This window comes from Meles meles, chromosome 7 (assembly GCF_922984935.1).
Source record: "Meles meles chromosome 7, mMelMel3.1 paternal haplotype, whole genome shotgun sequence".
Classification (NCBI taxonomy): domain Eukaryota; kingdom Metazoa; phylum Chordata; class Mammalia; order Carnivora; family Mustelidae; genus Meles; species Meles meles.
Window position 1 is genome coordinate 25,341,803 of NC_060072.1, and position 24,468 is coordinate 25,366,270.

At 39.0% G+C, this 24,468-nt stretch overlaps 1 protein-coding gene, 1 long non-coding RNA gene and 1 other non-coding gene across 4 annotated transcripts in view; 1 reads left to right on the plus strand and 2 right to left on the minus strand.

Annotated features, from left to right (window-relative positions):
- The window catches only part of METAP2 (methionyl aminopeptidase 2), a 32,034-nt gene extending 30,167 nt beyond the window's left edge, over nt 1-1,867 (minus strand). For both annotated transcript variants that reach the window (XM_046012425.1, XM_046012424.1), the window contains exon 1: nt 1,654-1,867. In XM_046012425.1, the coding sequence (XP_045868381.1) occupies nt 1,654-1,804 (151 nt within the window). In that variant the 5' untranslated portion in view covers nt 1,805-1,867. The remainder of the gene's footprint in view (nt 1-1,653) is intronic.
- A 106-nt stretch (nt 1,868-1,973) lies between these two features.
- Nucleotides 1,974-15,360, plus strand: LOC123947130. Its single transcript, XR_006819707.1, has 3 exons — nt 1,974-2,539; nt 11,676-11,817; nt 15,293-15,360. It is a non-coding gene; the product is annotated as an uncharacterized LOC123947130 (long non-coding RNA).
- LOC123947791 lies at nt 6,203-6,307 on the minus strand. Its single transcript, XR_006819828.1, has one exon. It is a non-coding gene; the product is annotated as a U6 spliceosomal RNA (small nuclear RNA).
- Nucleotides 15,361-24,468: the final 9,108 nt, after the last annotated feature.

The following is a 24,468-nucleotide window of genomic DNA, read 5'->3' on the forward strand; positions in this document are numbered from 1 at the left end:
GGAAACAAACACAGAAACATTATTGTGAACATTACAGAATTCACTTAATGACAAAACCCCCACATCTAAGTAGCTTTGTCCATTCAACAAAATATCTATTACACTTTCTCTGTGCTAGCAACTAAAGGATAAACAAAAATGTGAGTTGGTCCCTATCCAATTGTTAAAAGTATTTAACAATTAGACTACTACAAAAAACACTTTATTAAAAAACAGGTACTTGAAATAGGTAATAAATGCTGAAGGTCTTAGAGGAGGATTTCTGCGGAACACTGGGAACTTCAAGTTTTCATGAGAAATAAGTCATCAAGCTAGGCTAGGTAAAATCAAAATAAATCGAAATAATTCCATTACTAAAAAACAAAATTCTTGTATAGCTAAGCACAAGACCAGCCTCCCCCTTCACCCAAGTGAATATAATCTAGCTTGTAGTAGCAATAGATGTGTGTAGAACAAAATAGTATTATGAGTTAGCACACACTGAAGTGATATTCTGGCTACTGTAGCGGATTCATGTGGAGAGATAAAACTGCTAAATATTAGGGGCATCTGAATGGAAAAACTGAAGAGTTCAGATTTCATGTGAAAGCCAGGAACAGCCACCAGACTATGTCCTGGGATTAAATTTTCTCTAGAAGGGTCCCAGCACCCACAACTTTCCCTTTTCAACTTCCATTTAATAAAAATTTCAGAAAGATACATATTAACCCTTCCCAACCTCTCTCATCTTCACCTTCATCACTTATGTCCTCTCCATTTGTCTCTCAATTTTCGTGTGGCTGATTTTAAAAACAGGTACAAACACTGTTTTCCTAAAACGAAGGGCCACATACAACAAAAAACACTGACTTCTTAAAAGAAAACATTTAAGTTCCTAACGCATAATGTAATCCAAGTGTAAACTTTCAGGTGTTTTCCTTGCCTTACCAGTGGATTTAGAGACGTTCCATTCCAATCTACAGAATATTCTATCCGAACTACCTGCAAATGGCATCACAATTCAGGCCTAAAAGCCCAGCTTGACGATGCTATGGTTTAGGCAGGTGAAAATTCGCAACACTACCACATATTCTGCAGTTACTACTCGGTGACATGACCGCGTGGGCATACACACATATACACACACCTCAAAAGCGCAGCCGGCAACAAAAATCCCTCTGTAAACCCGGGAGGTGGGGGGAGGTGCGGCCAGGGCACTGAGACTTGCCCACTCCACCCCCATCCTTGAAAGTATGTTCCAGATACCTTCAGCAAAGAGGCGACAGTGTGGGGTCAGAACTAGATTTCTGAGGAGGGCAAAACGCCAGAAGGGTGACAGGACTGAGCCCTGTGCGCAGCTTCGAGTCCGCTGCACTATGTGTGGGAGCTGAGTTCTGGCACGTCTAAGGGCTCTGGCCCAGCAACCCCAGAACTACCTCACGACCAGCTGAGGCACCCTATTCACCCCACTCCAACAGCTCCCTAGTTCCACAGAAAGAGAAGTTGCCTTTTCCCCCCACTAGAAATCTGTAACCTGGTTTTGACACACGCGCTGTCCTGGGAATTAGTCCAGGGCAGTGTTCGAGTCCCCAGTTTCTGTCACCCCCGCCGGGCCTGGGCCGAGCCGTTCGACCATCCCCGGCGGCGATTGGGAACACATAAAACTCCCTTTACCTGTGGCAGCCCCTTTACTCTTCTTCTTCTTCCGTCTTTTTTTCTTGGCTGCTTCCTCAGCTGTAGAGGCAGCTCCTTCTTCTCTGTCGTCTGGATCCAAGTCGCCATTCAGGTGGCTCCCGGAGGACGCTGCCTCCTCCACGCCCGCCATATTGCCCGAGAGAGCGCGCGAGAGAGTGAGACAGAGCGGCGAAGGCCCGCTCCTTCTTCACCCACCCACACCAGCGACGCCGGAAGCTGCTCTCGATGGTTGGGGAGCAGGGAATGCTGGGATGTCGGAGGACTCATCTGCGCTGATCGCGCGCGAAAGAGCGCCGGACTACACTTTGAAGAATGGCTCAGGTGTAGTTTCTGTAACGCTGCCAGAGCTGGACCGAAAGCCCTTTTTTGTCCCGCGCCTTGGGTGTTTCCCCGGCAAATGTGTCGGCGTTGGGTCAAGTTGAATGCCTGTTCTTGCCTTGTGGCCGGGTCCAGCGCGCAAGAGGGAAGGGCTTCTCTGCTGGAACGTTAAAGTTTTATATTCGTGGTAATATGAAGCGTACCGGAAGCGAAGAGAAGCCCCGCAAAAATGTATTTGCTTGTACACCTTTTTTATGACTCAAAAGGATTGCGTTGTTTTTCACAATTACGGTTCACGGCGAGGCTGTCCAGGCACTTAAGGAGATAAATCTGCAGGAGAGACTGAAGAGGCAGGCAGGACGGGTTTATTATTAGAAAAGGCAAGGGAAGACCGCGTCTGAAGACGGAGGGAGTGATTAACTGCAGAGTGCTGCTGGGAGGTCAAGTAAGAGGACTGAAAAAGGTCCGTTGTATATAGTAACTTTAGCAAGAACTACTTAGGTAGAAAGGTGGAAGCCGGACTCGAGAGCTGAGGAGCAAGAAGGAGGTGAGGAAATAAAGAATCTCCTCATCCTTCAAATATCCGCTTAAATGGCACTCGCTCTGAGACTCCTTACTCAGCAATCTAAATCTCCTTTTACAACCCCTTCTTGAAGTTTTAACCTTTTTTCATGGCAATCTGTAATGTAATCTGTTCGATAAATTGTATTATGCCTGTCTCCCCAACTACCTGAGCTCCGTAAGAACAGGAGCCCTGCGTATTTTGTACTCTATTACCAGCACCCTAGAGCTTAGTCTGAGCTCAGGAAATATTCATTATATAAATAGAACTTTAAAAGCTCCAAGTCCTTTATTTCATTTTATCCATTTTTGAGTTGAGGAATTTAGAGAGTTTTGTGAACTTGCATCAGATCATACAGCAAGTGAGTAGCAGAATCTAATCCCAGGTCATCAGGCACCAAAAGTTTAATAATTCGGTATTCTGCCTTCCCAATTGAAATTTCAAATCAGTAAATATTGATTGATTGTAGACTCGAAGTAATTTTTCTTGATGATTAAAAAATGAATGGCACAACTCTGTACCTTCAAGAAACTTCAGATTCAGTGAGACAGACATGTAAATAAATATGAATAACATAAGATGGTAATACTTTCCTTAAGTCATATATTAATTATTTCCTATTCTGAGCTAGTCCATCACAAAGCTGAGAGATTTTAAGAGTCGGAAAGATCTTCAGACTAGGGGCAAGAATGTGGCTCCTCAAGCTCAGGAGAAATCAAAGCTCTCACCCTTTCCAGGCTCAAAGTTACTGCCAGAAGCTTTTGAACATCCTTAACAGTAAAATATCCCACATCAAAAATGCCTTCAAAGCTTGTTGTAAAACTCCCAGTTCCTCTCTAAATTCTGGGAACACTTGGACTATGGCTACTATCTCAGACCCTGTCCGGGAGACACAGGGTCCTGGAAAACAGAAACAGAACGGTAGCATTGATAAATGAATTTTCACAAAGGGATGCTGGAGGTGTAGGTTGATCTACAGAATTATCAATGTCAAAATAATATTTTTTCAGTAAAAGAAAAATGCTAGAATGAAATGATAAAACAGTTTCTTTGTTGCAAAGAGATTGTACTCTACTTCCCCTTTCTTGAAAAAGATGCAAGAAAATAAAACTTTTAGTATAAAAACAGTGCATATCTTAACAGTATGGTAGTGGATATTTACTGGATGATTATTTTCCAGGACACTCCAGTGTTTGAGGTAACATAAGTACTTAAAATGACACTTCTTATTTTCCTCATTTGGTTTCCTCTACAAGAGGAAATTCAATAGGGCAAAGGAATGAAAAATGTTGAAAACCAAAGAATCTAAGGGAACTAAGAGTCTAAGTAAAAAAAAAAAGTAAATACCAGCATAGCCTATATTTTTTCCAGGAAACTACATGAAGTAATTTTTTTCTCAGATGGTTAGCTAGATTAGCAGACGAAAACATTATTTTCCTTAGGGAAGTATTTTTCCAATTATAAAGTCAATGAATTATAATAAAACATTTTTTTTTAAAGATTTTATTTATTTATTTGACGGAGAGAGAGATCACAAGCAGGCAGAGAGGCAGGCAGAGAGAGAGGAGGAAGCAGGCTCCCTGTGGAGCAGAGAGCCTGATGCGGGGCTCGATCCCAGGACCCTGAGATCATGACCTGAGCCGAAGGCAGCGGCTTAATCCACTGAGCCACCCAGGCGCCCCAATAAAACATTTTTAAAATATTTTATTTTTAGGGCGCCTGGGTGGCTCAGTGGATTAAGCCGCTGCCTTCGGCTCAGGTCATGATCTCAGAGTCCTGGGATGGAGTCCCGCATCGGGCTCTCTGCTCAGCAGGGGCCTGCTTCCCTCTCTCTCTCTCTCTGCCTGCCTCTCTGTCCACTTGTGATCTCTCTCTGTCATATAAATAAATAAAATCTTAAAAAAAAAATATTTTATTTTTAAGTAATCTCTATACCCAATGTGGAGCTTGAACTCACAATCCCAAGATCAAGAGTCACATGCTCTACTGACTAATCCATCAGGTGCCCTGATATAATATGACAGTTATTATATTGTCCAAAAATTTAATTTTTTGCTGAGAAAATCTGGATCCTAAAAATGAACATTTTTAGCCCCAGCCTTATTTTTTTATTTTGAAGTACTTGCTAGTGGTATGACTTTGAACAAGTCACGTGATTTCTCCCAATTTCTGTTTCCTTCTTTGTATTAACTAACATTACTGTTAGTTCTTTCTATTATTTCTATTTCCTTATTTCTAAAATGGGTATAAAAATAGTACCACAAAGGATATGGAAGTTAAATTTCTTTTTTTTTTTTTTTTAAAGATTTTATTTATTTGACAGACAGAGATCACAAGCAGGCAGAGAGGCAGACAGAGAGAGAGGAGGAAGCAGACTCCCTGGCAAGCAGAGAGCCCGATGCGGGGCTTGATCCCAGGATTCTGGGATCATGACCTGAGCTGAAGGCAGAGGCTTTAACCCACTGAGCCACCCAGGCACCCCTGGAAGTTAAATTTCAATATGGAGAGAAAGCACCTATGATAGCACACTATCTTACACAACAGTGGTAAGTGTTCGTTAACATTACTATTAGTAAGCCATGCTCTTGAAAATTTTACTTTCGTGTGGATCATTTCATGGCCTAAATATCCTAAGGTACACTTATGTATTATTGACCTTCGGCAATCAGTTAGCAAGAAATGTGTTAAGAAAAAATTGGGAAAACTTGATTGCTTAATTTTTTTTTAAGATTTTATTTATTTATTTGACAGAGAGAGATCACAAGTAGGCAGAGAGGCAGGCAGAGAGGGAGGGGGAAGCAGGCTCCCTGCTAAGCAGAGAGCCCCGATGCGGGGCTCTACCCCTGGACCCTGGGATATCCCAGGACCCTGTGATCATGACTTGAGCCAAAGGCAGAGGCTTAACCCCCTGAGCCACCCTGGTGCCCTTGATTGCTGAACGTTAAGAGTAAGGATATTTTTTTCATATCTTTATGGTTTAGAAAATGCTATATGGGGTGCCTGAGTGGCCTAGTCAGTTAAGCATCTGCCTTTTGCTCAGGTCTGATGCTGTGGTCCTAGTATTGAGCCCCGGGTTGGACTCCCCACTCAGTAGGGAGTCTCCTTGTCCCTCTCCCTCTGCTCCTCCCCACTGTGTGCTCTTTCTTTCTCAAATAAATAAATCTTTTTTTAAAAATGTATAGATGATTATAAAGAACGTCTTATGTTACCCTAAAGAGGATGGTTTTTATTATATAAGGCCTGGAGATGATATGTGACAGGGATGTTTAAAGTTTATTATTTTTAAAAATGCTTAAAATGGAAGGCTAATAGACATGCCAGTAATATCTCAACACAATGAATACTATGTAGCCATTAAAAGCCAGTAAAAGGATATGCATGTAGATTATATGGATAAATTTAAATGTTTATATAATACAGAGATTTTCACGCTAGCTATAGATTACTGTGACGGCAGTTTAAATTCTAGAGCAGTGGTTCTTATCCAGTACACTTTTATTTTAAAAGTCAAAATATTTAAAGAACTGTTTTCTATCAAAGTGTGGTACTTTCTATTTTTTGAAGTCCAGTAGTTGTTTAAAATTATTATGAAGGTATAGAATAGATGATGTTGGGTTTTGTGACCTGACAAAATTTTTTTTAAAAAGCCAAACTTTGTCAATTATCAAAACCATTTTTTAAACCTTTCTGCGCAGGGGCCATGCTAATCTTCTCTGTATCCAATTTTAGTATATGTGCTGCTGAAGCGAGCACTTTTTTAAACCTTTCTGAACAGTGAAATCTTTAAGTCCGCTGGCCTCTAGTCTAAAAAGAATTGGAAATGACAGAGCCTCACAGTAGGGGAGACTTGCTAAGATGTTAGTATTGATACCAGTAATGATCAGAACTTCTATGTTGGAGGGATAGAGAGGAGAGGTTGGATGGCAGAAACATTTTTAACATAGAATTAAAACTTAGTGGTCCATTAAATGTGGAGAAGTAGGAGTTGAGGATGACACCCAGGTTTCTGGCTTGGGTTCCTGGGTGGATAGTGGTACCACTCCCTGAGATAGGGACTAAAGGAGGAGGATTAAGTTTTGTAGGAGTTTGAGGGGAAGATAAAGTTTGGACATTTTAAGTTTGAGATGTCTGCAGGGCATCCAGGCAAAGATATCTAGTAGACAGTTAGAAATATGGGTCCAAAGATACAGACATGTGAGTTATTAGGACTTGGGTATGGTAGAAGGCTGTGAATGCTGTAGTTCAGGGAGAAAAGAAAAGGGCCCAAAACAACACGATCCAGAAGGACACTAACGTTCAGGGATTTGGTTTGCTTATGATGAGAGTGGGAATTTTGTTAAGAAAACAGAGGAATAATAGGACAAGAAGGAGAAAATGCTTTAGAGAATAGTCACATGGAAATAAGGAGAGAAGAAAGTTTTACAGAACAAAGTTTTGGTCAATTCTATCAGCTGCTGATAGGCCATTGATTTAGGCCATCAGGAGGCTACTGATAACTTTAGTGAGAGCAATTCTATTGGAAAGCACCAAGAAGGGATCCTCACAAGAGGCTGGAGTGAACTATCCTGAATACCAGCTCGAGAGGCAAAAGATCTTTTATCCCAAACCAATTTTATCAATGACTCTTGCAGTGTTCCCCGCTTTGGTTCACCTGGAGAGAGCCTTTCTTGAAATTAAATGGGGCTTTTTTTTTTTTTTTTTTTTTTGAAGATAGGCAGGGGGCCGGGGGCAGAAGGAAAGGGAGAGAGAGAATCTTAAACAGGCTCCATGTCCAGTGCAGAGCCCAGTGTGGGGCTCGATCTCACAACCCTGAGATCATGACCTGAGCTAAAATCCAGAGTCAGATGCTTAATAGACTGAACTGCCAAGGCACCCCAAAAGTGGCTCTTTTGCCACATGCTTTTCTATAATCCTTTCCCTACTTTATTTCTGTCCAACAATATCCTAAGTTACCTTTTATTTTTCAACACATTATATTTTTGTAACTGGAGGATAGTTAGATACTCAATAATAGGACTTTTTTACCTTCCCCATACTCTCTATGTAGTATCCGTATATTAAGGCTGTGGACTTTGGGGAAGACATTTATGGTTGCAAGCAATATTCCTATGGCCAACATGTCAGGAGTATCATTACCCACATGGAAGCTTCGAGTGTTTATTAGTCAGGGACACATAGGAATCAATATTAAGAGTTCATAAAAGAAAGATAAGAACAGCGTGAAACACTTGAGACAAATAACAGTACCATTCATAGGCTCCCTCTTCCCATCTCTCCTGTTTCCCCGCTGCTTATTAGATAATGAGGGTTGGGGTCCCTAGGTGGCTTAGTTGGTTAAGCACCCAACTCTTGATCTCAGCTCAGCTCTTGATCTCAGGGGCATGAGTTCATGCCCTGCATGGACCCTACCTTAAAAAAAAAAAAAGTTGAGGGTTATTTTGATGTTAAAGGTTGAGGTAGGCTGAGTTGAACTCAGAATATATTGTGAGTGAGGTTGTAATATGGAGAAGGATTAGACGGGTTCTGAAACTTCTGGTCTCAGGAAATTTTCACACTTGAAAAATTATGGAGGACCCCGCAGATTTTTTTGTTTATATGATGCCATAGATTGAATGTATCTGCCCAAAATTCATATGTTGAAAACTAACCCCAATCTGATGGTATTTGAAGGTGGAGCTTCCCGGTGGTGCTTAGGTCATGAGAAGAGAGCCCTTACGTATTTTTACAAAAGACGCTCCTAAAAGATCCCTTGCCTTTTCCACATATGAGGATTCAGGCACCTATGAACCAGGAAGCTGGACCTCACCAGACATCGCATCAGACAACTTGATATTGTTGTCTTACAGTTACTGAGGTTTGATTGACTTTGCTTTGTTTTTTATTTTTATTTTTTTCCTTTTGCTTCAGTTTGGATGGTTTCCATTGCTTTGCTTTCAAGGTCACTTATCATTTATTTTATGATGTCTAATTCCTGTTAAAACTATCCAGTTAATTTTCATTTCAGATACTATATTTTTCAGTTCTAGAATTTCCATTTTGCTCTTTTTCATAGTGTCCATTTCTTTGTTAAGATTTTCTATTTGTTATTACATTTATGTTTTCCTATTAATATTTAAATACATAATAGCTGCTTTCAGGTTCTCATCCCCTATTTTCATCATCTCTCTCATTTCTGTGTTTACAACTTATTCTCCTGTCTAAAAGTCATATTTTCCAATTCTTCTGAGTGACTCTTTAATATGAAATCCACTAACCATGTATGGCTGTTAAATAATTGAAATGCGACTAGTCCAAATTGAAGTGTGTTTTAAGTGTAAAATGAACACTGAATTTCGGTGGCTCAATGAGTTAAGCCTCTGCCTTTGGCCTAGGTCATGATCTTAGGGTCTTAGGATGGAGCCTGCATCAGGCTCTCTGCTCAGCGGGGAGTCGTCTTCTCTCTCTGTCTCTCTCTCTCTCTCTCTCTCTCTCTCTGCCTACTTGTGATCTCTCTGTCAAATAAATAAATAAAATCTTAAAAAAAAAAAAAAAGAACACTGAATTTCAAAGACAGTATGAAAAAGAGACTGTGAACTCAATAATCTTCAAGTTGATGGGGTTCCTGGCTGGCTCAATTGGTAGAGAGTGTAACTCTTGATCTTGGGTTCTGAGTTTCAGCCCCACATTGGGTGTAGAGATTACTTAAAAAATAAAATTTTTTAAAAGCCTTCTATGTTGGAAAAAATAATCTCCTTTGTTACATGTTGAAATGGTAACTTTTTAGATATTTTGGGTAAAATAAAATATTTTATTAACATTAATTTTGTCTGTTTATTTTTACTTTTTTTTTCCAAGAGGTTACTAGAAATTTTTAAATAACATTTCTTTCATTATAGTTCTCTTGAATAGTGCTACTGTATTGCTAGATTAACCCTATTCATAAAACCTGGCCTTTCTGGGGTGTCTACTAAATTTCTGGGGTAATTAGATCTTTCCAGTGTGGTTGGATGAAACACCGGTATCTCCCATCCCTGTTGAACCTCTGATCATTTCTCAGCCCATAGCTTCTCCATGGTTGTTCTCTTCCTAATAGTTCTTTTTTTTTTTTTTTTTTTTTTTGTGGAGTCTTTTCCTGTGCAGACTTCTCAGTGCAGCTGCCTTCTCACTGATATCTGATACCTCCATCTCCTTGGTGCAGATACCATAGTTTATTTGGCCTTTCCCCGTGGAAAGTGCCCCTCTGGCAAAAAGCCACTATAAGCATGAAGCTTTGTCATTTGTTTGTCTTTGGTTAGGGATAACAGTTATATATTTCCTATGGATGAATATCTAAAAACAGTTACTTATTTTGCCCAGTTTGATAATTGTTTATGGTGGAAGGTCTTGTGTCTATTGTCAGTTACTATATCATGATTGAAAGTAGAATAATTTATTATGATCTTTCACTTCCACATTGCACATTTTCCTTAAATGACTGATGGTGTTGCTTGCCTGTTCATATTTTACAATGATGCAGTGGAAGAACTCTGCTGTCTGTGTTTGTGGGGAAGGCTTTGTCCATTAGGAAGTTTTGCTTTAATGTGAATGGATGGAAAGCCAGTAGACATTAGATGCCTGTAAGGGACACTGTTAGAAGCCTACCCAGAATTCATTTTAGTTTTTCCCTTGCTAACATAATCCTGCCTTAGTTCACTTGTCCACTCTTCTCTGCCTAACCATGTGCCTCACCAGATGAATATATCTTCAAGGGTACATCCTGGTTGGGCTGAGCTAATACACAACAATTTCAATAATTCCCAGTGATTTGTTTAGGAAAGATGTGTTGCGATTTTGGTCAATGAGACATGAAGAAAAATCATTGAGTGGTAGAAGATACTTGTAAAAAATGTATTTAATCAGGGGTTAAAGTCCAAAATATATAAAAAACTTATACAACTCAACACCCAAAAAACAATGTGATTAAGAAATAGGCAGAGGACCTGAATAGACATTTTTCCAAAGAAGACATACAGATGACCGACAGACACATAAAAAGATGCTTAACATCACTAATCATCAGGCAAATGCAAATCAAAACCACAATGAAGTATCACACCTATCAGAATGACTAAAATAAAAAAACACAAGAAATAATAAGTGTTGATGAGGATGTAGAGAAAAAAGAACTCTTATGCACTGTCATCAGGAATGTAAACTGATACAACCATTGTGGGAAACAGTATAGAGGTTCCTCAAAAAATTAAAAATAGAAATACCATATGATCCAATAATTCTACTACTAGGTATTTACCCAAAGAAAATGAAAATACTAATTTAAAAAGATATATACACCATTATGTTTATTACAGTATTATTTAAAATAACCAAGATACAGAAACAATCTAAGTGTCCATTAATACATATGCATATGAACACACACACACATGCACACAGGTAGAATAATATGCAGCCATAAAAAGCATGAAATCTTGCCATTTGCAATAACATGGATGGACCTAGAAGATATAATGCTAGATGAAATAATTCAGACTGAGAAAAAGAAATACCATATGATTTCACTCATGTAGACTTTAAAAAACAAATAATAAAACAAATGAATAAACAAAGAGAACAAACTGAAGGTTGCTGAGGGAAGGCAGGGGGAAGGAATGGCCAAAGTAGATGAAGAGGAGTAGGGGATACAAGTTTCTAGTTATGGAATGAGTAAGTCATGGAAATAAACGGTACAGGGGCACCTAGCTGGCTTGGTTGCTGGAGCGTGTGACTCTTGTTCTCGGGATTGTAAATTCAAGCTCCACATTGGGTGTAAAGATTATATAAAGATTAGATCTTTAAAAAATTTTTTTAAATAAAAGTTACGGCATGGGGAATATAGTCAGTGATATTGTAATAGCATTGTATGGTGACAGATGGTAACTACACTTGTGGTGAGCAAGGCATAATGTGTAGAGAAGTTGAATCACTATGTTGTACACCTAGAACTAATGTAACACTGTGTGTCAGCTATACTCAAAAAAATTTTAATATAATTATATAGTAACTAAATAAATAATTTTTAAAAAGCCTTTGAAAACTTCTGGGAAAGATTTCCTAAGTTTAAAAAAAAAAAAAAAAGAAAAAACAGTCCCTTTTCTTCTTTTAGGTTTTTTCAAATCTGAAAATGATCCTGGGGGATGAAATCTGAAGAACACGCAACAGAAAGATGGGATGGTGCTGAACCCTTTGTGATGTTATTCAGCTACTGTATTGGAAAGCCCTAGACGAGTTACTCTACCTTCAAATATGTAAGATATTATATTTCTGTGTTGTTAAATTTCTGGTAATTAAAAATAAAGAAATCTTAACTTATACAAATTCCAGAATGTAGAGGACTTGGTGCTCAGTTGGCTCTCTTAATCCAGAAATTGCAAGTTTAATGTTTCCAGTGACTGAGGATGACTAAGATAAAAGACATGAATGGAATCAGCTGGTCTTGAAGTTCTGAATGGAACTCTTGTATAAGGTTAATTTGGAGTCAGAACCAACAGATCTCTAATATTCTTTGGGTCTGAAAATTGCAGAAGCTGGTGGGACAGAAGGTTGGTACTTTTTAAGGCACTTAGATATTTGTGAGGACGTGATCTTTGGAATTTGACATAATCTTTGGAATTTGACATCTCTAGGTTGTTAGGGGTAGAAGCTGGAACTGGTTGAGGCTTTTGGGCACTCCTTTTTAAAGAAAATTAAGCATTTTAAGGGTATAGTTCTGAGGTTTTTAATATATGACAACTGTATAATCATTACCACTGTCTAATTATAGAATATTTTTAATGCATCAATTGATAGACATTTGGGTTATTTCTATTTTTTGGCTATTGTGAATAATGCTACTCTGAACATTGTAAGTTTTGATGTGGACATAATATATTTTCATTTCTCTTGGATCTGTATCTAGGAATGCAGCTGCTGAGTCTGAGTCTTATGGGATAATTCTATGTTTAACATTTCAGTGACTGCTTTCAAAGGCAACTGTACCATTGTACAGTCCTACCGGCAGTGTATGAGCTTTCTAATTTCTCCATATCCTTGCCATCACTTACTATTGTCTTTTTAAAAATTATAGTCATCCTAGGGACGCCTGGGTGGCTCAGTGGGTTAAAGCCTCTGCCTTTGGCTCAGGTCATGATCCCAGCGTCCTGGGATTGAGCCCCACATCGCATCGGGTTCTCTGCTCAGCAGGGAGCCTGCTTCCTCCTCTCTGCCTGCCTCTCTGCCTACTTGTGATCTCTGTCTATCAAATAACTAAATAAAATCTTTTAAAAAAATTATAGTCATCCTAATAGGTATAAAGTGGTATCTCATTTTGGTTTTGGCAGTTAGCTAATTACTAATGATGTTGAACATCTTTTTATGTGTTATTGGCCATTTGCATATGTTCTTTGGAGAAATGTCTATCCAAATCTTTGGCCATTTTTAAATTGAGTCAGTCATCTTTTCTCTTTTTATTGTTGAGTTTAAGAGTTCTTTATGTATTCTGAATACTAGACCCTTATTACATATATGATTTGCAAATGTTTTTTCCATTCCGTGACCCATTTTGAATTGATTTTTTGTATACACTGTGTAGTAGGGGTCTGATTTTATTCTTTTACATGTAGATACCCAGTTGCCTCGTTACCATGTATTGAAAAGACTATTTTTTCTTTCATTGAATTGTGTGGCACCCTTGCCAAAACTTAATTAACCATAAATATGAGGTTTCATTTCTAGACTCAACTCTAATTCATTGATCTATATATCTATATTCATGCCAGTACCTCTTTTGATTACCGTAGCTTTTGTAAGTTTTGAAACTGGGAGGTGTGAGTCCTCCAACTTTGTTCTTTTCTCAAGATTATTTTGGCTATTCTAGATTCTTGAATTGCCATATGAATATTAGAAATGTTAGCATGTCAGTTCTGTGAAAAGGACCTTTGGAACTTTGAAAGAGATTACACTGAATCTGTAGATGATCTCCAGAGTATTCCCACCTTAACAATATTGAAGTTTCACTTCTTTCTGTGCCCACTTTAATGCAACCCCACTGGCAAGGAGCTCTACTTCATCCACATTATTTCAGTACCTGTAAGTTTGCATTTCTACTCTTAGGGGGTTTTTTGGTTTTGGTTTTTTTTTTGTTTCGTTTTGTTCATTTAAGAGAGAAAGAGAGGCAGAGAATGCACAAGCAGGGGAAGAGGCAGAGGGAGAGGGAGAAGTGGACTCCCCGCTGAGCCTGGGATCATGACCTGAGCTGAAGGCAGATGCATAACCCGTTGAGCCACCCAGGCACCCCTCCTTTTGTGTGTGTGTGTGTGTATGTGTTGTTGTTGCTGTTTTAATATCCAAAGCAGCATCTAGCTGTAAGTGCCTGCCTGGGCTGTTTAAGTTTCTCCTGAGGTGCCAATTATTGGCATGTGTTTTTTTGTTTTGTTTTGTTTTGTTTTTTGCTCTGGTTCCAAAGTATCATAGATTTTAAGTGGTGTGCCCTATCTTATTTTTCCCATAAACCCTATTATTTTTAGTGCACAATATTGCAGAACATGAGGTTTTTCATGAATGTATGTAACGTGTTACAATGTAAATGCCTATATTTTTACATTTTAACCAAGGATTTTTGAGATACTGAATTTACTCAAAGCAGAATCTTCAGCTACTCTGGCAGGACAGTGAGATGCAGATGTTTAGCTAGATAAGAGTTTTTTTTTCCCTCCAATCTTAATTTTAAAGGGATTCTACAACTTCTCTTTAAGGAAGGGCTAGTCCAACCTGGGCCTCTGGACATTTTCTTTAATAATAATAGTAATAGCTAACAATCCCCAATCCCTCACATTTCCCAGTCCATTAATGTTGTGGCTGCTACCGGGTCCTCCACTGTGTGCTCATCCATCTTACCATTGAAAATCCAGTAGACCTGTTAACTTTGGGTTAGCTAGCCCCAGACTTTCTCCTCCAGTCATGACTGGCTGTGGTTTTCACAGCCCGCTTGGTAAAATGGGTCACCTGCTTCCCAAACTTGGGCATTTTTCGGAATCACCTGGAGGGCTTGTTCAACCACAGACTCTTGGATGCCACCCCTAGGGATTCTGACACAGTATACATTAAGTTTGAGTGTGGATTTGCATTTATAATAAGGTCCCAGGTGATGCTGAGGCCCCTTGTCCAGGGACCACATTTTGAGTGGCATCGCTGTTAATGGCCCTGTCATCAGCAGTGTTACTTATCTTCACTAGTTCCTTCCACATCAAACCTTTTTTCTTGGTCATTGCATTGGCATAGTCATTCTCAACCAGGGGCAGTTTTGATTTCCAAGAGATATTTGGCAATGTCAGGAGACACATTTTTTTGTCAGCACTGGGTAAAAAGGTGTGCTACTGGCGTCTGGTAGGTAGAGACCAGAGATGCTGCTAAACATCCTACAAGACATAAGGTAGCTTCTTACCACAAAGAATCATCAGGTTCAAAATGTCAGTGGTGCCAAGGTTGAGAAACTTGGCAGTGACATGCTACTGCTTATTTGCCCATAGCATGTGACCCTTCTGATTGCAACTATGTTGAGCTGATAGCCCATGAGGTGAAGCTGTAGATAAAGGAAGAGTTGCATTCCCCCATCCCAAAATTTTTAAATATTTCATTGAAATATTTCATTGAAAATAAAATATCTAAACTTTAAAACTATGAAGTACTTTGAAATATCACCCACAAACATGATAACTTGTCAGAGTTCTAATTTCTCCTTCTTAGGTCTCATAGCAGAATGGGAGACGTGACTGAAGTTAAATCTTTGGACATTGAGCCCACCTATTTCTTTGATCAGGTAACAATACATCTCAGTCTCAGCAAATTATAATTGACGTCTCTCTCTCTTTTTAAAAAAAAAAGATTTTTTTTATTTATTAAATTAACAGGGATTGAGAGAGAGAGAGACAGTTAGAGAGGGAACATAAGCAGGGAGAGTGGGAGAGGGAGAAGCAGGCTTCCCACCAAGCAGGGAGCCTGACACAGGGCTCGATCCCAGGATCTGGGGATCATGACCTGAGCAGAAGGCAGATGATTAACAACTGAGCCACCCAGGCACCATATCTCCCTCTCTCTCTTTTTATATTTTATTTATTTATTTGAGAGAAAGAGAGAGAGAGAATGAGCCAAACGGAGGGGCAGAAGGAGAGAGAGAGAGAAGCAGACTCCCTGCTGAGCCGGAAGCCTGATGTGGGGCTGGATCCCAGGACCCAGAAATCGTGACCTGAGCTGAAGGCAGACATTTAACAGACTGAGCCACCCAGATGCCCCCTATAATTTACTTTTCTAAAAATAATTCACTCTGGGCCAATATTTTTCTGTGTTTTAATCAGAAAATTTGCTTTCATTTTAGATGAAACCAAAAAGAAAAAAATGGAAAAAGAGAGAGTGTGAAGACCATTTCCTCTATTTGAGACACACCTCAGGAGCTACTGATAGGTAAAATATCTGGAATTACTTTACATTTTCAGAAAGTTATAAGGCGCTCAGGACCAGTGCTTCCCTACCCTGTTCCCCAATCCTCAAGAAACTATATCAGCATATTTTCCGTTTCAAAGCTGACCATGAAGCCAATCAGAAAACTTTATTCTAGCCAGATCAGTGGTTAATTGAAGCATAATTTGTCATAGCTGACCAGCCACCCTGGTTTGGCGTTTTTGGTTATTCTACAACAAACCCAGCCCCTTTGCTTTCTGCATTGTTTACTTTCTGTTCCTTTTTTTTTTTTTTTTTTTTTAAGATTATTTATTTATTTATTTGACAGATAGAGATCACAAGTAGGCAGAGAGGCAGGCAGAGAGAGAGAGAGGAGGAAGCAGGCTTCCTGCCAAGCAGAGAGCCCGATGCAGGGCTTGATCCCAGAATCCTGGGATCATGACCTGAGCTGAAGGCAGAGGCTTTAACCCACTGAGCCACCCAAGCACCCCCTTTCTGTTCCTTTTAAGTCTTTGCTTAAATATCACTTTTTTGAGATTTTCCTGATATTCCTATTTCAAATTTCTATCTTTCCCCACCTTGGCATTCTCTATCCCTCTTCCTAACTGCCCTCTTGCAGTTACCACTTTTTAACATTCTAAATGTCATTCCTATGTCATTTGCCCCCATCTCCTCATGAGAGTGTCAGGTCTATAAGGGAAAAAAATTATTTATCTATTTTTATTGGAGAGAGAGAGGGAGAGAGGGAAAGAGCTTCCCAGAGCTAAGGGAGGGGGGTTGGTGAGGTGGGGAAGGTCATGGTCCCAGGGTCCTGGGATCGAGCCCCGCATCGGGCTCTCTGCTCGGCAGGGAGCCTACTTCTGCCCCCCCCCACCTGCCTCTCTGCCTACTTGTGATCCCCATCTGATAAATTAAAAAAAAAAAAAAAAAAGAACATATGTCTCAAGATTGTATAGCGTTTAAAGTTGTCAGTTATACCAGTAAGTTCTCGAGCAGTGGTGATTTTGCCCGGTAAGGGACATTGGCCATATCTGAAGGTACTTGAGGTTGTCCTGTCTAGGGGCGTGGTGCTGTTGTTATCTAGTGGGTGGAGACCAGGGATGCTGCTAAACATCCTACAATGCACAGGACAGCCACCACAACAGAGAATTATCTAGTCCAAAATGTCAGTTGAGAAACCCTGATGTACACTAATTTGTTTGTTTGTTTCGAGCCTGCTATAACTTCTCAAGACCGCTGCAAGTTGCTGCTCTTTTCAGAAGTCTATCATTTCTTCATTTCCAACTCTTTCTGCTTGAAAAGCAATTCAACGTAACTTGGTTATTTTGCATTCACAGTGCTTGGCTTATAATTGGCACTCAGTAAAGGAGTTTAGGTTGTCATATGGGCAATAGGTAGGTCTGTTTATCTAGGGCTTTATTGGCTTCCCGGCTTTCTCATTAATATTAATATATTAGTAATATTATATATAATATATAACAATATAATCACATATGATTACATTAGTAATATAATATTGTATTAATATTGTTTATTATTATTATTATTTTAAGATTTTATTTATTTGACAGACAGAGATCACAAGCAGGCAGTAAGGCAGGCAGAGAGAGAGAGAGGAGGAAGAGGAAGCAGGCTCCCTGCAGAGCAGAGAGCCTGATGCGGGACTTGATCCCAGCCCCTGAGATCATGACCTGAGCTGAAGGCAGTGGCTTAACCCACTGAGCCATCCAGGCACCCTATTAATATTATTATTGTAATAAGTAGAGCTTTTATCATTTTATTTGAGCAGTAGGCCAATCTGACAATCATGAATCCATATTTACAGGATGTTTCAAGGAAAATACCTTAAAATGAAGATAGCACAATAGTTGACTCATAGGGTTAGTATTAGAGTTTGGTAAAATTATGCTTATGAAAGCAACTTTGAAAGCCAGAAAGAGATATAGAAATTTAATGAGTTATTATTATAATATATATTTAAAGTTTTCAAAAATGGGTCTTCTGTCTTTTAAATATCAATGAAAATATAAACAATGCCTGGAGATCAAAGATTTAAGATCTACATTTAGAATTTTTTTTAAAGATTTTATTTATTTATTTGACAAAGAGGGAGATCACAAGTAGGCAGAGAGAGGGGGGAAGCAGGCTCCTCGCTGAGCAGAGAGCCCGATGTGGGGCTCTCCCAGGACCCTGAGATCATGACCTAAGCTGAAGGCAGTGGCTTAACCCACTGAGCCACCCAGGAGCCCTTAGAATTTTTTTTTTTAAGATTTTATTAATTTATTTGAGAGAGAGTGTGAGCAGGAGCAGGGAGGGAGAGGCAGAGGGAGAGGGAGAAGCAGGCTCCCCGCTGAGCAGGGAGCAGCATACAGGACTCAATTCCAGGGCCCTGAGATCATGACCTGAGCCAAAGGCAGACACTCCACCTACTGAGCCACCCCGGTACCCCTACATTTAGAATTCTTATGCCAGTTAAAATACCTTTTTATTTTTAAAAAAATTCCATTTTATTTTACATTAAATACTTAGTTAGGAAACTAGTATTATTTTTCAAATGATGTGAATGGTATTATTCTTTAGAAGAAAAATGCAAATGGCTCTGTAGTGCTGTTTACCATTTTATTTATTTAGTTGTTTATTTATTATTAACTTATAGTGTATTATTTGTTTCAGGGGTGTAGGTCTGTGATTCATCAGTTTTATACAATTTACAGCGCTCACCATAGCACATACCCTCCCCAGTGTCCATTGTTTACCATTTTAAAAAAACTTTATTTAGGTGAAATTCCATTGAGTATTGACATGTTTTACCACATTGACTTGATGGAATAAAACACTTTTAAATTGTAATAACTCAGGTAGCTGTCTTAGAAATCTTTGAGTAACTGGTTTAGAGAACATTTCAAAGCAGAACTCAACTTTTATTCATGCCTCCGATAGTGTAGTGAAATCAGTTTTTGTTGAATGAAGGAATAAAGATAGTAATCAGATTATAGGTTTTAAGGTCCCAAAAAAGGAAGGACTGTGTCTTCTTCTCTGTGCATTCTGTGTAACAGTGTCCAGAAAATGTGCTTGATTATACTCCTGGATTTTATTATATCAACTATCTAGGGGCTATCTAGATAGCTGTGAAAGAAGGACAATGAGGTTGCATTCTGGATATAGGTTAAGGTAGAGATGACTGGGTTTGTTATGGAATGAGAGGAAGAGAGTATAAAGATTTCCAAAGATAACTCCTGGCCTGAGTAGTTGGAAGAATTCAACTGCTATTTATTGAAGTAAGTAAAAACTAAGGGAAGAACAGGTTTGGTGGGAAAAACCAGGAGTTCATTTTTAAACATGTTGGCTAAGTTGAGCTTGAGATGCCTATTAGATGTGTTATGTAGGAAGTTGGGTACCCAAGTCTGGAGGTCAGAGCTGGATATATACATTTGCAAGTTGTCAAGGTCTATATGATTTTTAAAGCCTTTCAGTTGGGTAAGATTACATGGGAAATATAGGTAGAGAGAAGAAGAGAGGTGTGAGAGGGCAAAGTTGACAAGAAACCAGCAAGAGTTAGAGAAGTAATATCCAGTGAGGGAGGAGAACATAGAAAAAGTGGTATTTAGAAAACCAAATGAAGGGTGCCTGGGTGGCTCAGTCAGTTAAGCATCTGCCTTCGGGGGCGCCTGGGTGGCTTAGTGGACTTAGATTTAGACTTCTCCTGCTGGGTTTAGGCTTTCTTTGTTGTTCTTTCTCCAGCTCCTTTAGGTGTAGAGTTAGGTTGTATATTTGAGACCTTTCTTGTTTCTTGAGAAAGGCTTGTATCGCTATATATTTTCCTCTCAGGACTGTCTTTGCTGTGTCCCACAGATTTTGAACTGTTATGTTTTCATTATCATTTGTTTCCATGAATTTTTACAATTCTTCTTTAATTTCCTGGTTGACCCATTCATTCTTTAGAAGGATGCTCTTTAGTCTCCATGTATTTGGGTTCTTTCCAAATTTCCTCTTGGGATTGAGTTCTAGCTTCAGAGCATTGTGGTCTGAAAATATGCAGGGAACGATCCCAATCTTTTGATACTGATTGAGACCTGATTTAGGACCCAGGATGTGATCTATTCTGGAGAATGTTCCATGTGCACTAGAGAAGAATGTGTATTCTGTTGTTTGGGATGGAATGTTCTGAATATATCTGTGATATCCATCTGGTCCAGTGTGTCATTTAAGGCCTTTATTTCCTTGTTGATCTTTTGCTTGGATGATCTGTCCATTTCAGTGAGGGGAGTGTTAAAGTCCCCTACTATTATTGAATTATGGTCAATGTGTTTCTTTGATTTTGTTATTAATTGGTTTATATAGTTGGCTGTTCCCATGTTAGGGGCATAGATATTTAAAATTGTTAGATCTTCTTGTTGGATACACCCTTTGAGTATGATATAGTGTCCTTCCTCATCTCTTATTATAGTCTTTGGCTTAAAATCTAATTGATCTGATATAAGGATTGCCACCCCACCACATCTTTTGATGTCCATTAGCATGGTAAATGGTCTTCCAGCCCCTCACTTTAAATCTGTAGGTGTCTTTGGGTCTAAAATGGGTTCATATTTTTGAGACATGTTTATGAGACAGCATATTTTTTTTAATTTATTTATTTGACAGATAGAGATCACAAGTAGGTAGAGAAAGAGGCGGAAACAGCCTCGCTGCTGAGCAGACAACCCCGATTTGGGGCTCAGTCCCAGGACCCTGGGATCATGACCTGAGCCAAAGGCAGAGGCTTTAACCTAATACCTGTGAGCTCTGCGACACTCAGCCCCGATCCTTCTATGACCCCATGGGACCTGAGGCCATGCTGTTCACGTGTGGGCTTCACCCCGGCTTAACGTCTGGAGTAATGTCCCTCAGTGGAGCAGACTTTTAAAAGTTCTGATTTTGTGCTCCGTTGTTCCGCCACTTGCCGGGAATCGGCCCCCTACCCCCGCGATCTATCTTCCTGTTGCTTTGGATTCATTTCTCTGCTGGTCCTACCTTTCAGAAAGTCGTCGATTTTCTGTTTCTAGAATTGCTTCTCTTCTTCTCTTCAATCTCCTGTTGGATTTGTAGGTGTTCGGAATGGTTTGATAAGCTATCTAGCTGATCTCCTGCCACCGATGTTGTCTCAGCCTGCTACTTCTCTGCCATCTTGATTCCTCCCCCTACCGAAACTCCTGTTCTTTCCATTTTTAAGAGAAATTTGGAATGAGGATTTTCACAGAGTACTTCTGGTCCTCAGATACTGGCAACTAATCCAAGTTTTAAAATGACATGCACACTTCACCAGACAAGCCAAAGAAAATATGTCTCTGAATCCTGCCCCATCCTGCTCCATGGCTATTTGCTGGTGAATTCTGGCCTAGATCTACCTAGTTCACAGGATTTTCAGAAAGTTGTTCACTGTCACAAGAAATATTGCTTAGGCTGGCATTTTCCTGGATTCATTTGACAACCCCAGTACTGGGGTTTTTTATATTTAATAGTCCAGAATATACAAAAGAAATTGAAGAGGCCCAGATGAATGCTCCTCACTAAGATATTAAATATTTTTTTTTAATTTAGTTTTGTTGAAAAGTCCTTATTCCTCTTCAGGAATAAGAGAGATAAAAGATTTACCTCCCAGGGTGCCTGGGTGGCTCCGTCTTAAGTGTCTGCCTTCGACTCAAGTCATGATCTCAGTGTCCTGGGATTGAGTCCCACTTCGGGCTCCCTACTTGTTGTGAAGTATGCTTTTCCCTCTTCCTCTGCCTGCTGCTCTGCCTACTTGTGCTTTCTATCTCTCTGTCAAATAAATAAATAAAATCTTAAAAAAAAAAAAAGATTTACCTCCCTGTTGTTGAACTACTTAGTCCAATATCAACCACCTATAATTGAAATTTTTAGATCAATAAGTTAGTATTTAATAAATAGTTCATAATTTTACAATTGTATACATAGAATACTATGCAACAAAAATAATGTAATACCTATCTAATAGAGTTATTTTGAGAGTTGAATAAAATCGTATATGTGAAACTACTTTAACTATAAAGTGATAAACACATTTACAATGTGATTATTATAATCGTTAATGAAGATTATTAAAATAAGATTTCTGTCTTTTAAAAACCTGTATGTAAAATTATATATATATGTACATATATATCCAACATCTATGTGTGTGTATGTACGTGTGTGTGTATGTGTGTAAATTCATGATGTAGGTCAAATAATAAATAATAAATAATACACACTTTAATTTGCCAAAAGGATCCTCCTCCATGTTATCTTTTTTTTTTTTTTTAAGATATATTGATTTGAGAGAGAGCCCAAGTAGTGGGAGGAGCAGAGAGTGAGGGAGAGAGGGAACCCCAAGCAGGCTCCCTGCTGAGCGCAAAGCCTGATATGGGGCTCAGTTCCATGACAAGACACCAAGGTCATGATCTGAGCTGAAATCCAGAGTCAGCACTCAACCAGCAGAGCCACCCAAGCACCCCATCTCCTTTTATTTTTTAAATTAATAGTAAAGTTTGATGACTAAATAAATAGGTATTTTATAATCTTAGTTCTGCTCAATTTTATCTTTCCATACTTCATTTGTAAAGATTTTCTTCTGACTTCTCTTTCTTATAACTAATTTGCCCTTCAGCTTTGTGTCTAATATGCTGTTAAACCCATCTACAGAGTTCTTTATTTGGGTTATCATATTTTTCAGCTTTATAATTTCTATATGATTCTTTTTCAGATATGCACTATTTATATGTGTGCATGTATGTGGGTGTGTGCATGTAGTTTTCGGTTTTTTGCAGAAGTTCTCAATTTCCTTGGTCATAGTAAGCAGAGTTATTTTAAACTCTGTATCTCCTTATGGTTCTATTTTATTAATTGCTGTTTCTGCTGGCTCTCATTCATGTTCTCCTGACTCCTTGTCAATCTTGTTTTTTTTAAACCCTTTGTGTCACATATTGTATTTGAAAATTATTTTTAAAAATAATTTGAGGGCTAGGATGAAGTTAGCTTCCACTGGAGGAGATTTACATTTGTTTCTGTCAGAGGCTCGTGGTTAGAACACTTTGAGGTGGCCTTAATTCAATGTCAAGAAGTGAGATAATTTGAAACTGTGTTATAATGAGCTGGTCTAGGTGTACTTCTGGATAACCCTTACTCCTAGTACACAGCCTTTTGGGTTTCAACCAGTAACCCTGCCATGTAGGGCCCTAGTCTCCAAATTTTGAACTCTTAGCTACTACAAAGCTATCAAAAGCCCTGACCACTCTTTAAGTCTCTCAGATGCCTCCTCTAGAACTAGTAAGTTTTCCTTCCCCACCCCTGACCTTCCACAAGGAGGGAAAATATGGGGTTTATCTCTTTGTATTCCATCTTCCAGATATTGATAGTAATATCTGAGTGATGACTATCACTCTTTTGTTAGATGTCTGTAGCCTTTAAGATTTTTTTTTTAATTTTATTCAGCTTTTCTAGTTGTCTCTAAGAGGTTACTTTAAATTACCTAGATGCTACTACCAAAAGGGGAAGAACACTTTTAACTTTTAAACATGTTATACACAGTTGTTTCATAAACATGGCTGAAAATTTCATTATCTGACACACCTAGTCCCTTTGTGGATCCATTTCTGTTGCTACTTTGGAGTTTCAGTATAACATAGTTACATCTGATGGGATATGTAAGATAGACTAAGGGAACACAACACATGTTTGTAGACTAACCTGAGAAATTCAGGGAAGGCTTTCTGGAAGAAATGGCCTCTGTCTTGTCTTATAATGAATAGGGGCGCCTGGGTGGCTCAGTGGGTTGGGCCGCTGCCTTCGGCTTGGGTCGTGGTCTCGGGGTCCTGGGATCGAGTCCCGCATCGGGTTCTCTGCTCAGCGGGGAGCCTGCTTCCCTCTCTCTCTCTCTCTCTGCCTGCCTCTCTGTCTACTTGTGATCTCTCTCTGTCAAATAAATAAAATAAAAAATCTTTAAAAAAAATAGTAATGAATAAGCAACACACACGTATGTTTTTATCTTCTGTGTATAAACATAATCCATATTCATTGAAGAAAAGTTAGAACAGTGCCTCGCTGGCTCAGAGGTAGTGCATGCTGCCTCTTGCATGTGAGTCTCTTGGGGTTGTGAGTTCAAGTAGGCGTGGAACTGACGAAAGAAAGAAAGAGAAAGAGAAAAAAAGAAAGGGGAAAGAACGGAAGAAAGAAAGAAAAGTACTGAAAAATACAATAAAAAATGACTTCCACAATCTGATAATTTACTTTTGGAGGATATTTGCTTAGTCTCTGTACTACCAGATATATGATATATGTATATTATACATTTGAAGACACCCCACATATACAATTGTGTATAGTCTTTATATATTATAACATAAGCATTTTCCCAAATTATTAAGAGCAATTTTCCAAGCAATTTTTCATGCTGCTCATTGTATGAGTATGACATTATTTATTTAGCTATA